Source organism: Camelina sativa, chromosome 12 (assembly GCF_000633955.1).
Source record: "Camelina sativa cultivar DH55 chromosome 12, Cs, whole genome shotgun sequence".
Lineage (NCBI taxonomy): Eukaryota > Viridiplantae > Streptophyta > Magnoliopsida > Brassicales > Brassicaceae > Camelina > Camelina sativa.
Window position 1 is genome coordinate 369,189 of NC_025696.1, and position 12,743 is coordinate 381,931.

Below are 12,743 nucleotides of genomic sequence, written 5' to 3' on the forward strand. Positions count from 1 at the left end.
AATGTTAATTGATTATCTAACCGGGAATCCGGTTAAGGGATCGATTAGGTTTTCGGGAATCAGTTCGGATAAAGAATAGTCTTGGAGAAGAAGGAACCGACATCCACTTCGGTGCGGCGGCCGACTCAAGCAATAGGGCAGTTTTCCATATTTCACTTCGTCTGTTAAGGAAAGTTAATATATTATGAGATCTCTGAACATGTATAAATAAGGGAGACTTCTCCATTGTAAATCATTCAGAATCTAATACAATAACCGAGTTCTCTTTTTGCTCTTTACAACAAACCCTAGTTCTTTCGAGCTCTTCTTCTTTACTCCTAATTTCAAGGCTTAGATCTATTTTCTAGAGAGATAGCTCTATTGAATTTGTTCCCCTCCATAAACAAATTCATTGTGGAAACCTAGTTTCTACAATTGGCGCCGTCTGTGGGGACGCAAATCGTCTCTAGGAAACTCTCCTGAAAGAAGCCTTGCAATAATGTCTTCCGTCGTGAACGAAGTTCCAGAAGAAAACCGCACGCCCGATCTCACGGGCATCACGCCTTCTCAGGATGACACCGCGACACTGGGTGGGTCAACTAGGCCTGTCATTGCCGTGACGGCAAATCCAGTCGGAACCTCCACCGAACTCCCAGTCGGGGTCAGATCTGATGGGGAAACCAGCCAGGGTGCAGGACGAACTCTCGAGGAGCCAGTCCACCTCGACGCAGAGCCTTCTACTGAACAAACCCACGAGGAGGCGGATGCTCGCGTAACGGAGCAGCAGAACAGCACTCAGAACGGGAACCTCCCCGTTCATACCACACCAGCGGCCCAGAATCCGCAGCTCGTTTCCATGGAGGACTTCAGAATCCTGTTCGGCACCATGACAAAAGAGATCTACCAGATGATCTCCGAAACCAACCGCAGAGTTGATGCCGTTGTGACCCAAACAACCCCATCACAGATCTCTGCTGGACAATCGCTCAACGTAGATGGTCTCACTCGTCGTCTCGATTTTTCGGAAGCACAACCGGAGCGGAGGAATCCTCCCCCTCGGACCACGTCCAGTATCCGACCAACGAATCCGAACTCACGGATACACGAAAGCATGACCGTCCCAGTCACCCGCCACGCAAACTCCGGACCTTGCTACGAACTCGAAAAAATTAGGTCACAGATTAGTGGCATGAACATTCTCCTCCATCGAGCTATCAGCACCGCTCCGGAAATCGACAGGATCGTTGAGGTAACTCGGCAGTCGCCCTTCACTCAACGGATAGCACGAGCCGCCATACCACACGTCAAACTGAAGCTGCCGGTCTATCAGGGAGACAAAGATCCGGTCCAGTTCATGACATCCTTCATGGCGACCATGTCAAAAGCTCGATTCACCGAAGAACAAAGGGACGCCGGTTGCTGTCAACTGTTCGTGGATAGCCTTTCCGGCCCTGCCTTGGTGTGGTTCACGAGGCTCGAGCCGAACTCGATTGACAACTTTGACGACCTGTCCAAGGTTTTCCTCAAGAACTACCGAATCCTCATCGAACGAGGCGTGACAAGTTCAGACCTCTGGGAGATGGCCCAGGAACGAGGGGAACCTATCGCCAACTACTTGAACAGGTTCAAAGAAAAGCTGACAAAGGTCAACGTCCCGGAAGACGCAGCAATGGCGGCCTTCCGAAAAGGCTTAATCCCCGGATCGCCGTTACGAAAAGACCTTAACATCCGGGAACCCAAGGATCTCGATGATGCGCTACATCGGGCCTCCAGGTTCGCACTCGACGAGGAGGAAGAAGCCCGAATAGCCGCAAAAACTAATGACGAACAGCCGTCGCATCCCGCTAAGACTAAAAACCGGGTCGAACACCACGAACCCCGCAAGCACCACGAACCTCAGGATCGAAAAAAGGGCGTCATCCACGCAGTCTCCGAGGTGGACGGTCAGGACAAGCAGCCATCTGACCCGAAGGAACTCTACTGCGATTTTCACATGTACCCCGGTCACTCCACACAAGAGTGCGTCCATCTGAAGAACTATCTGTACGCAAAGTATCTTTCTGGCGAAGTCGAAGCTACTTATCAGCCAAAAAGCGCCCGTGGAGGCAGAGGTCGCCGAGGTGGATGGCGCGGAGGACGATCTAACCGAGGCCGTGGCGCAGGCGGCGGACGGGGTTACGATGGACCACCCAACGCAGCCCAGCAGCTAGCACCCGTGAATCACCAGGAGGAGGCGCCCCAAGCAGACGAACTGCCTGGCCCACCCAAACGACAGAGGGGACAAAACCCGGAGCGGGCTAATTCTCCTCCCCGTGGACGAATAACCATGATACTTGGTCCACCGGAGGACTGCGCGGATTCTGTTCGCGCACTCAAAAAGAGAGCACGGCAAGTTTGCGCCCTCCAAACCGCTCCGGGCGAGCCTCCGCTATGTGCGGACCCGATATCATTCACCTCAGAAGACGCCAAAGGAATCCAACACCCCCATTCAGACCCCTTGGTTATCGAAGTCTCGATGGGCGACTTCGACGTCGAACGAGTTTTGATCGACACTGGGAGCACAGTCAATGTACTCTGTTGGCAAACATTGGAAAAAATGGGCGTCACACCAGACCAACTGAAACCCGAAACTCGAACGCTGACGGGCTACGACGGGGTCGCCAAAATGTCGATGGGCGACGTGAAGCTACAAGTACGAGCTGGCGGAGTGACCCGGAAAACTAAGTTCGCAGTCGTTGATGCACCACCAATCTACAACGCTATTCTGGGGGTACCTTGGATATATGCGATGCAGGCCGTACCGTCGACCTATCACCTCTGCCTCAAATTCCCAACTCCTACAGGAATTTGCACACTTTGCGGCGACCAAAGGGTGGCCAGAGTCTGCTCTGTTATCGAAAAGAAGCAGAGGAAGACGGAGACCGCATAGCAATTACAGAGCGGGGACCATCTCACTGGTCCCCGAAAGCCGGAGCGGGATCGCCTCAAGTGTCCGGAGTGCAAGATCCTACAGGCGAATATTGACCCCTCCGACCCATCGCGAACTGTCGGCATCGGGGCCGAACTCGACGAAAGCATAAAGGCCAAGCTGATCGCTTTCCTGCAATCTCGGGCTTCCACATTCGCTTGGTCAACAGAGGACATGGTCGGGATAAGCCCCGAAGTCATGTGCCACAAGCTAAATATCGACCCCACGTTCAAGCCGATCAGACAGAAGCGCAGGCGCCTAGGCCCGGATCGAGCCAAGGCAGTCCAGGACGAAGTGGAACGACTACTCAAGGCGGATCAAATCATGGAAGTCCAGTATCCTGATTGGTTGGCTAACCCGGTCGTAGTCAAAAAGAAAAACGGCAAGTGGAGAGTTTGCGTGGATTTCACCGATCTCAACAAAGCTTGCCCTAAGGACAGCTTTCCTCTGCCGCACATAGATCGTCTCGTCGAAGCCACGGCTGGAAACCAGCTGCTTTCGTTTATGGATGCTTTCTCAGGCTACAACCAGATCGCCATGAGCTCAGCTGACCGCGAGAAAACGGCATTCATCACAGATAGGGGGACCTACTGTTACAAAGTGATGCCGTTCGGATTGAAAAACGCCGGAGCAACCTACCAGCGCTTGGTAAACATGATGTTCGCGGATCTGCTCGGCAAAACCATGGAAGTCTATATAGACGACATGCTGGTCAAGTCTCTGATCGCAGAACAGCACGTCCAACATCTGGCAGAGTGTTTCGACATCTTGGATCAATTCCAGATGAAACTAAACCCGACGAAGTGCACATTTGGAGTAACTTCCGGAGAATTCTTGGGGTACATCGTCACTGAACGGGGAATAGAGGCAAATCCCAAGCAGATCGAAGCCATACTAGGGCTCCCGTCGCCGACCAACAAGCGAGAAGTACAACGCTTGACTGGCCGGATCGCTGCTCTGAACCGTTTCATCGCGCGCTCAACGGATAAGTGCCTCCCCTTCTACCAACTTCTTCGCGGGAATAAGGATTTCCATTGGGACGAGGAATGCGAGATCGCCTTTCGTCAGTTGAAGGAATATTTGACCTGTCACCCAGTATTGGTCAAACCGGAGGACGGCGAAACATTGTATCTCTATGTCTCGGTGTCCAGCTCGGCCGTTAGCGGGGTGCTAGTCCGAGACGATCGCGGGGACCAGAAACCCATTTTCTACACAAGCAAAGCACTAAACGACGCGGAGTCGCGATACCCCACGCTGGAAAAATTGGCCCTTGCAGTGATCGTCGCAGCACGGAAACTACGACCCTATTTTCAGTCGCACTCTATCGTCGTGTTTACTGATCAACCACTCCGAACCATCCTTCATAGCCCCCTCCAATCCGGACGCATGGCAAAATGGGCAGTCGAACTTAGCGAGTACGACATCGAATACCGTTCTCGCCCAAGCCTGAAGTCACAAGTTCTGGCTGACTTCATCACCGAATTGTCTCCCGAGCTTGACGATCCCACTTCCACGGTGGAGCAATGGACAATGTTTGTCGATGGATCGTCAACAAATCAAGGATCCGGGGTCGGGATCATACTTCGATCTCCCACCGGAGAAATTCTCGAGCAAGCGTTAAAGCTCAATTTCAAAGCGTCGAACAACGAAACTGAGTACGAGGCCGTTCTCGCAGGACTCCGGCTAGCCCAGGGACTTGGAGTTAAACACCTGCAGGTCTTCTGTGACTCCCAACTCGTAGTCAGCCAGTACAGCGGAGAATTCGACGCTAAAAACAAGCGAATGGGAGCATATCGACAGTTGGTCCGTGCATTATCCGGCGAGTTTACGTCGTTCTCCCTGACGAAGGTCCCACGGAACGAGAACGCATCAGCCGACGCACTCGCAGCTCTGGCAAACCGCTCCGACCCCGAGTTACGGCGTACCATTCCCATCGAATGCATCGAGGCTCCCAGCGTTGACCCGGATAGCCAGATCGCCCTCATCAATGACGACCCAATCCCGATGGAAGTCGACGAGCCAATAGAAGATATGGCAGACGTCGTCGAACCCCCCAAAGATTGGCAAACTGAGATCAAGCTTTACATCTCCGATGGCACCGTCCCGGCAGATCGATGGGCAGCTCGACGACTAAAGGCTCGGAGTGCCAGGTACATCCAGTTGGACGGGGAGCTATTTCGCCGGAGTGCTTCGGGAGTGTTCCTTACCTGTGTTACTCGGGACGAGGCCGAACGCATCATGATGGAAGTGCATGAAGGCGAAGGTGGCAACCATTCCGGCGGACGCGCACTTGCTCTCAAAATCAAAAAGGACGGACACTATTGGCCCACCATGATGGCCGATTGCGAGACTTTTGCAGCCAAATGCGAAGCTTGTCAGCGCCATGGACCCATGCGGCACGTCCCGCCCGAACTATTAAACACCGTCACTGCTCCGTATCCCTTTATGCGCTGGGCCATGGATGCCATAGGACCTTTGCCGGCATCCAAATCCAAGAAATATGTTCTGGTTCTGACCGATTACTTCACCAAGTGGGTGGAAGCAGAATCTTTCACAAGGATCCAATCCTTAGACGTGACCAATTTCATATGGAAAAACATCATATGTCGCCACGGACTCCCATATGAGATCGTCACCGACAACGGTACCCAATTCACTTCGATGATCACCAGACGCTTCTTGACAAAATGGCAAATCCGTCTCAGCACTTCGACTCCTCGATACCCGCAAGGCAACGGTCAAGCTGAAGCCACGAATAAGTCGATCGTTGATGGGCTCAAGAAACGACTCGGTCGAAGGAAAGGAGCATGGGCAGATCACCTGGATGGTGTGCTGTGGTCATACCGCACAACCCCGCGGCGGAGCACGGGACAATCCCCTTTCTCCCTCGCATATGGTCTTGAAGCACTCGCCCCAGCTGAAGCAGGGGTCCCGACACTTCGTCGCACTATGATGATCGATAATCCTAAACTTAACGATGAGATGCTGGTCGACCACAACGATCTCGCCGAAGAGTTACGCGACAAAGCTCTAGTTCGGATGCAACACTACCAAGACGCGGCGGCTCGATATTACAATAAGACTGTTCGTCAGCGGCGCTTCAACGAAGGTGATCTGGTTCTGCGGGAAGTCTTCGAGAACACCAAGGAAGTAAACGCCGGCAAACTCGGCGCTCAATGGGAAGGTCCATATCTCGTATCTAGAGCAGTTCGCCTGGGAGTTTACGAACTCATAACCATGGCTGGGGAATGTATCAAAAACTCGTGGAACGCGGCCCACTTGAAACGCTACTACAGCTAAGTCGTTGTCACGACTCTACTTAGGAGTTTTCGGGAATCCGAACTCTATTTATCTTTCCTTTGTAATATGAACTACGGTTGGCTTGATCCCCAATTCGGGGTACGTAGGCAATTCCTTATCTTTTAAAGACTAAGCGAATGCAGCTAATATATTAATAAAGTTTTTTCCGGTTTAAAAACTTCCTCTTACTCAACTCGGCGACAAGCCGGCGTGCAAAACAAAATATCCAAAGGTTACTTGCATTTAAATTTCTTTTACACGGTTTGGATAATTCCAAACAAGTTAAAAGCTTCAATAACTAAGTCAAATTCCCATTACATGCTTTGGATGTTTCGACTAATAATAAAAACAAAAAAGAAAAAAGAGAGGCAAAGGGAAAACGTCCCTTCGACGACTCGGGGTCCTAGATGAGAAAAGAAAAGACCGCCCGAACTCAGAGTTCGGAACGGTCGAGCTCCCACACTCAGCGTCTAGGTTGATCCTGCAGACGAAGTGGAGGCCGCGAACCCGATAGATCGTCTGCCAATGGTTCCTCCACCGCTACCTCGTCCAGTTCGGCGCGCCAGAACTGACGCCTTCCCCTCAGGGCTTCCAATCTCTCCCTTGGGACTTCGACACCTTTTGACGCCAAGTCTTCTAAGAAAGCACACGGGCCTTCAACCAAGTGCCTCTCGCGGAAAATCGGGCCGGCCGACTCCAGGAAGGTGGCATACCGCCTTAACCTTTCTACGGAAGCTCGGTAGGCCCAGATATCCACGTTAAACGGGTAAGCAGTATCTTCGAGAGGCTGACAATCAGCCTCCAAGAGGACGGGCACCCCCATACCTTCCAGCAGTTCTAGGCACGCCGTTCGCGCGGCAAACAGCCCGGTCATACGCCACCTCTCCAAGTAGAAACCATTGGAGATTAGTTCGTTCAGGACCCGAATGGTCCCGTCCAAACGATAAAGCCGACAGATCTCGGCCAATCTTCGGCGTCTTGCCATAAGATGAGCCCCCAGCCTATAGCGGCGAGCTCGATATCTTCGAAGTTCCTGACACACAGGACTCCCTTCTGCACCCGTCATGTCAACGTACGGGACAGGAGCGCAAACTCGGAACGTCTCCGCGCTCTCGTGGGCGGAGGAGCTCTCTGAAGTTTCAGTTCGTCTCGGACTGCTTGCCGAAGCGGCAAGCCTCTCCCGAGCTTGTCTTAGCCACGCTGATCGAGTAGTCACCATCTCTTTTCTCTCAGTGATTCTCGCAAATAATGGAAGTGGTTAGAATGATCTCCCCAACCCTCAATCCTATTTATACAGGATTATGGGAAGTAACCGCCGCTAAACCCACCAATCAAAGTGAAGCGTGATTTTCGCGTTTTCCCGAGAGGAATTCTCAAATACCGCGCGACGCATTTAATGGGGGGGTGTTCTTCATAGGTATACCTTAGCCCGAACCGGACTAAGCATCTATTAGCTCGTACAAAGTTCACCCCTCGTTGACACCCTGGCTAGGTGATCAGCTCGCATAAAGACCCACTATTTTCATGATAAGCCGAACCCAGAGTCGCCCCTGACCTTCCTACGTAGGGATAAGCCGGACCCAGAGTATTTATTCCGCACCCGCTTTTTGTTTTGGGGTAAGCCGAACCCAGAGTATTTATTTTGCACCCAAACTTTAGTTCGGACGGAACGGTTAGCCGAACCCAGAGGATATTTTCGCAGTCCGGCATCCGAGCTAAAGCAAAGGAGATAAGCCGAGCCCAGTATCTCGCTCTCCGATTAAACACACTTTATTAACACTTTGTCCCGAATTGATGTTTTCTACCATCAATTAATAAAAATTGTCTGTTGTAAGCCGGGAGACGTCTCGCCTCTGACACATTTTTCAGATAGTAAAACAATGATTAAAGCAAATCTCTTATTATAAAATTTTATTCCAAGCGAAATTCAAGCTCGTCCGTTACATTGCAGCTAGGTATTATTAAATGATTAAATAAAACATCTTAGTTCCGAACTGGTGCACCGTTCGCAGCGATCTCACGAATGCTCGACTTGAGTCATTTCGGCATTGGCCATAGCAATTGCAACCCAGTCTTTTCCCAATCCTCCGAACGAGTCTCCAACGCTCTGGCTTTTTGTTCAGACTCGTCAAGCAGATCCGTAGTCCTTTTCCTTTTCGCCTTGAGCAAAACAATTTCGGATTCCAGAGTCCTCAAGCGTCGATCGATTCTGCCTCTCTTCATATGAAAGTACTGAAGATCTTGAGTCAGTTCTTGGTGTGAACCCTCGATCTGCATACGCAAAATCAACCAACGGGTTAGTACGAGGAAGACAAGTTTCGATCGCTTACAAGGAAAGGAAAAAGGAAAAGAGGGTAACGGTTACCTGACGGAAAAAGGCGTCCGCCTCGGCAAGTTCGGCATCGGTTGCGCGCCGGTTAATGTAAAACGGTTTAACTTTGCCCGGAATGAAGTCGCCAATTAAGGCGGGATCCATGTGCACTGGCTTCCGATCTGATTCACTTCGGCATTCGTTGCAGTATGCAACAAGACATGGCGGCAAATCAGCTATCTTGCCAAACCCATTCTTAATCCAATCCTTTGGGTGAGATTCCAGCATCTCAAGTTTGAGTAGCAGATCTCGCTGTGCTTGTTCTGATGCGGCAAGACGATTGGAATATTCCGCATGGCGATCCTCCACCTCATGAAGAAAATCGATCAGCTCGCGTCTCTCTTCTGGTCTAACGCGGGACATCAACATCCAGGGCGCTCTGATGTTCGGGAAGTACGCCATCCCTCTTTCGATAGCTTCGGCATTCGAGAACGTTGGCACATCGTTGCCAACCAACGGGGACTCGACGCTGCTAATCGAGCTCGACATTGTCTTTGGTTGAAAAGCTTTCTTGGATGTTTAATCCGCAGGCAGCATTGGTTAGATTTATACACGTCTTGGGAGGTAAACTATTTAGGAAAATTGGGAACTTTCCATGCCGAATTGGAAAGTGTGCATCTTTCTCGAAATTGTCAATTTTCTTTTTCAACAAAAAGGAAACAATCTTGACAAATAAGTTCCAAAAGAAGAGTGGGCCGAACGAGTCGGCAATGTTCTACAAGGGTATTCAAACCCATACTTAAATAAAATCTGAAGCGAAAGCAAAACAAAGAAAAACATAATTTTAAACGTTCACGTCACCGGATAGATCTGCTTGAAAACTCCCGGCGTTTGAGCCGAAGGGATGCTCAACGGATTCTGGAACCGTCGTTTCATCGGTCGCTGGGGGAGGAAATCCATAACCGAGCTGGTCCGGGGACATGGTAAGGTCATTTTCATTCAGCTCAAGGACATCGATCGCAGTGACAGTCTTCTCGGCTTCGGCCTTTTTCTCGTCGATCTCCCTTATTCGCTCCTCAGGAATGACAGCCCCATTCTCAATCAGATATCGTACAGCTCCCTGTACTCCGGTGGCTTGGTTCAGCAGGTCTTCTAGAGGGCGAACTTTCGCCTGCTCAACTAGATAGGCCTTGACCTTGTCTAATCGGTTTTGCGCTTTCTTCGCTGTTCGCTCCACCTTATCCCAACGATCTTTCCGAAGTCTCTTAACTTCGAATTTGAGCTGAACTTTCAGCCCTTCGCATGCCTCTTGCAGGTCGGCTTTCTCTTCCTCCAGAGTAAGCGCTTGGGAGTTCAGTTCGTTAACCGTCAGATCAGTATTGGCAATGATGCCATCTTTTTCTGCAATAGGCGCCTCGAGTTCCTTAATCCTCTCATCCTTCGCCCTGCTAGCGGCTTGGATCTCTTTTGCGCACTCTGTCACCTTTTCGAGTTCGAGATCGGACCCCTTGCTGGTTTTGACCCGCCTATCGTATTTTTGAACCAGCGTATTCATCTTGGCGGCAGTCTGCGGATCCAACGAATATGCGTCAGTCTGAAGCGTAATTGGACAAATGAAACTTTAATAAGAGTTGATAGTAAGACGAACCATTAAGTGCGATTCAGCGACGTCAAGGAATGCTTGCTTGAATTCCAGTTCGTCAGCTGACGGAAGAATTCGGTTGGAAATCTTCAGAGCCCGGAAAAGTTCGCCTGAAGCCTCGCGATTGGTCACCAAGGGATAATTGCCGAAGTAATTATAGGCGAAGTGATTCGTCTTGTCATCTTTTCTTTCAAGGCGAAATCGATCGGCGGACTCCAGTCCGGCTTCATCGGCCGAACGTTTGCGGCTCGGTAACGGATGCGCATCGGTGGCTGGCTCGACATTGATTTGTTTGTCTTTGTTCGTTTTCCTCTTCCTCCTTCTAGATCCAGCTTCAAGCTGGGGAACGTCTTGTTCTTGGTTCGGTGGATCGGCGTTCTCTAACGCCAAAGGAAGGTTTTCTTCCTCTGCAACATTTGATGGCTCGATATCTTCTCCGGGAGCCTGAGTAGGGTCGGTGACGGTCTGATCTGGGGTAGGATCTACTTCGGTTAAACCCTGGGATGGACCGATCTCGGCCTCTTGGCAGCTTGAGTTTCTCGGCGAACGATCTGAACATCTTTTGATTTCATGACACGGCATCCGGCAGGTCGTCCTAGCGAACTGGCGAAACTTGGAAAATTCGTTCTAGCTTTGCCCATTGCTGTTTCGACACGGATACGGGTAATAAAGTCCCACCGACGATTGTTCCCGGTTAACAAAGCGTCTCTAACAAGAATATAGTTCGGAGCTAGGCGCGTTGCACAGAANACCCCCATCATACCGAGCTAAACCAGAAATGTTAATTGATTATCTAACCGGGAATCCGGTTAAGGGATCGATTAGGTTTTCGGGAATCAGTTCGGATAAAGAATAGTCTTGGAGAAGAAGGAACCGACATCCACTTCGGTGCGGCGGCCGACTCAAGCAATAGGGCAGTTTTCCATATTTCACTTCGTCTGTTAAGGAAAGTTAATATATTATGAGATCTCTGAACATGTATAAATAAGGGAGACTTCTCCATTGTAAATCATTCAGAATCTAATACAATAACCGAGTTCTCTTTTTGCTCTTTACAACAAACCCTAGTTCTTTCGAGCTCTTCTTCTTTACTCCTAATTTCAAGGCTTAGATCTATTTTCTAGAGAGATAGCTCTATTGAATTTGTTCCCCTCCATAAACAAATTCATTGTGGAAACCTAGTTTCTACACTTCTTTATAATTTTCATTTTTGTTGTATATGGCCATGAACATTACCTAGAAATTGACAAGAAANCGTTGCACAGAACGGACGATCTGGAAGCAGAGACACGAAAAAGTTAAAATGTNTTGTTGTATATGGCCATGAACATTACCTAGAAATTGACAAGAAATCGCGTGGAAAATCGGAAATGTCACATACTTTTCTTTGTGATCCCACTGCAAAAAGAAAAAAATTAAATGAAGCCAATCTTTTTGTGAAAACTATAGTCTATTCACATATGAGATATTCAAACTAAAATGAGTACGACATCATCATATATCACATGTGTAAAATTATATTTTAGCCATCACATTGAAGTCAAGCTCGAGAGAAACTTGTTTACTAATCTGATAGAATCATATTTTACATTTCTTTCTTTTAAATGAATAAATCAGAAAACAACACCATTGACTAAAACCAAAAATAAATAAATAAACAACACAGCATAGTCTTTAATTACAATATTCACACTAAAAAATCAACAATACAAAGTCATTTCAAAGTCTCTTAACTATATAACGATATACAAGTCTTTTAATTGACCAAATCAAAGACTATGAGAAGACTTGTATTGTTTAATTTGAGCGTAAACATGATTACAGACTATGGGTTTTCTTTTCTTTTGATAATTTCTTTCGATGGGTACTTTTTTATAAATTGTAATTTCGCAGAAGAGTAATATTAGGAGAGTAGCACGTGGTAAACAGACTAGTATATAGTAGATAGTTTGGGTTGGGTTCTGTTTCAGTATACAAATCTCGAGGCGCCAAAAACCAAAACAAAAGAAGAAAGCAAAAGAAAAAAAAAAAACTTGACAGCGGTGTGATCATCAGATTCCCCGATTTGTCTCTGAACCAGATCAACCAAAAATGCTAATCAAATCCCAAAGATTGACTCTTTTCTCTCCTCTCTTTACCAAACCAAGAACAATTCCGGTTAACTCCCACCAAACGTTGATCCCTGAACCGGTGCTAACTCGGAGAAAACTCGTTGCGATCACCGCAACTCCGAGTTTTCAGGGGAATCCGGTGGTGTTGACTCGACGGAGGATCATATTAGAGCGAGTGAACTGCGTCGGAATTGATCGGGAAGTCGAAGAAGAAGAAGAGGAGGAGAAGCAGAGAGGGGATCTGGTGAAAGAGAGCATATGGGAACAGATGAAAGAGATCGTGAAGTTCACAGGTCCGGCGATGGGGATGTGGATTTGCGGACCCTTGATGAGTCTCATCGACACCGTCGTCATCGGCCAAGGAAGCTCCATCGAACTCGCTGCTCTTGGTACGCTTTCCTTTTTAGTCTTTGTTTGTTATATTTTCCGGTT

The 12,743-nt window shown here is 49.0% G+C and overlaps 2 protein-coding genes across 2 annotated transcripts in view; both read left to right on the plus strand.

Annotated features, from left to right (window-relative positions):
* LOC104733075 lies at positions 3,122-6,247 on the plus strand. Its single transcript, XM_010452686.1, has one exon. It carries the CDS (start codon positions 3,122-3,124, stop codon positions 6,245-6,247), a length of 3,126 nt encoding a protein of 1,041 aa, XP_010450988.1.
* LOC104729205 (protein DETOXIFICATION 47, chloroplastic) overlaps positions 12,047-12,743 on the plus strand; it is a 5,095-nt gene continuing 4,398 nt past the window's right edge. Inside the window, exon 1 of the mRNA XM_010448123.2 lies at positions 12,047-12,700. Coding sequence (XP_010446425.1) covers positions 12,292-12,700 — 409 coding nt within the window. The 5' untranslated portion in view covers positions 12,047-12,291. The remainder of the gene's footprint in view (positions 12,701-12,743) is intronic.

Coding starts and splice junctions, on each gene's coding strand:
- LOC104733075 (XM_010452686.1), top strand. CDS start 3,122: ATGGTCGGGATAAGCCCCGAAGTCATGTGCCACAAGCTAAATATCGAC.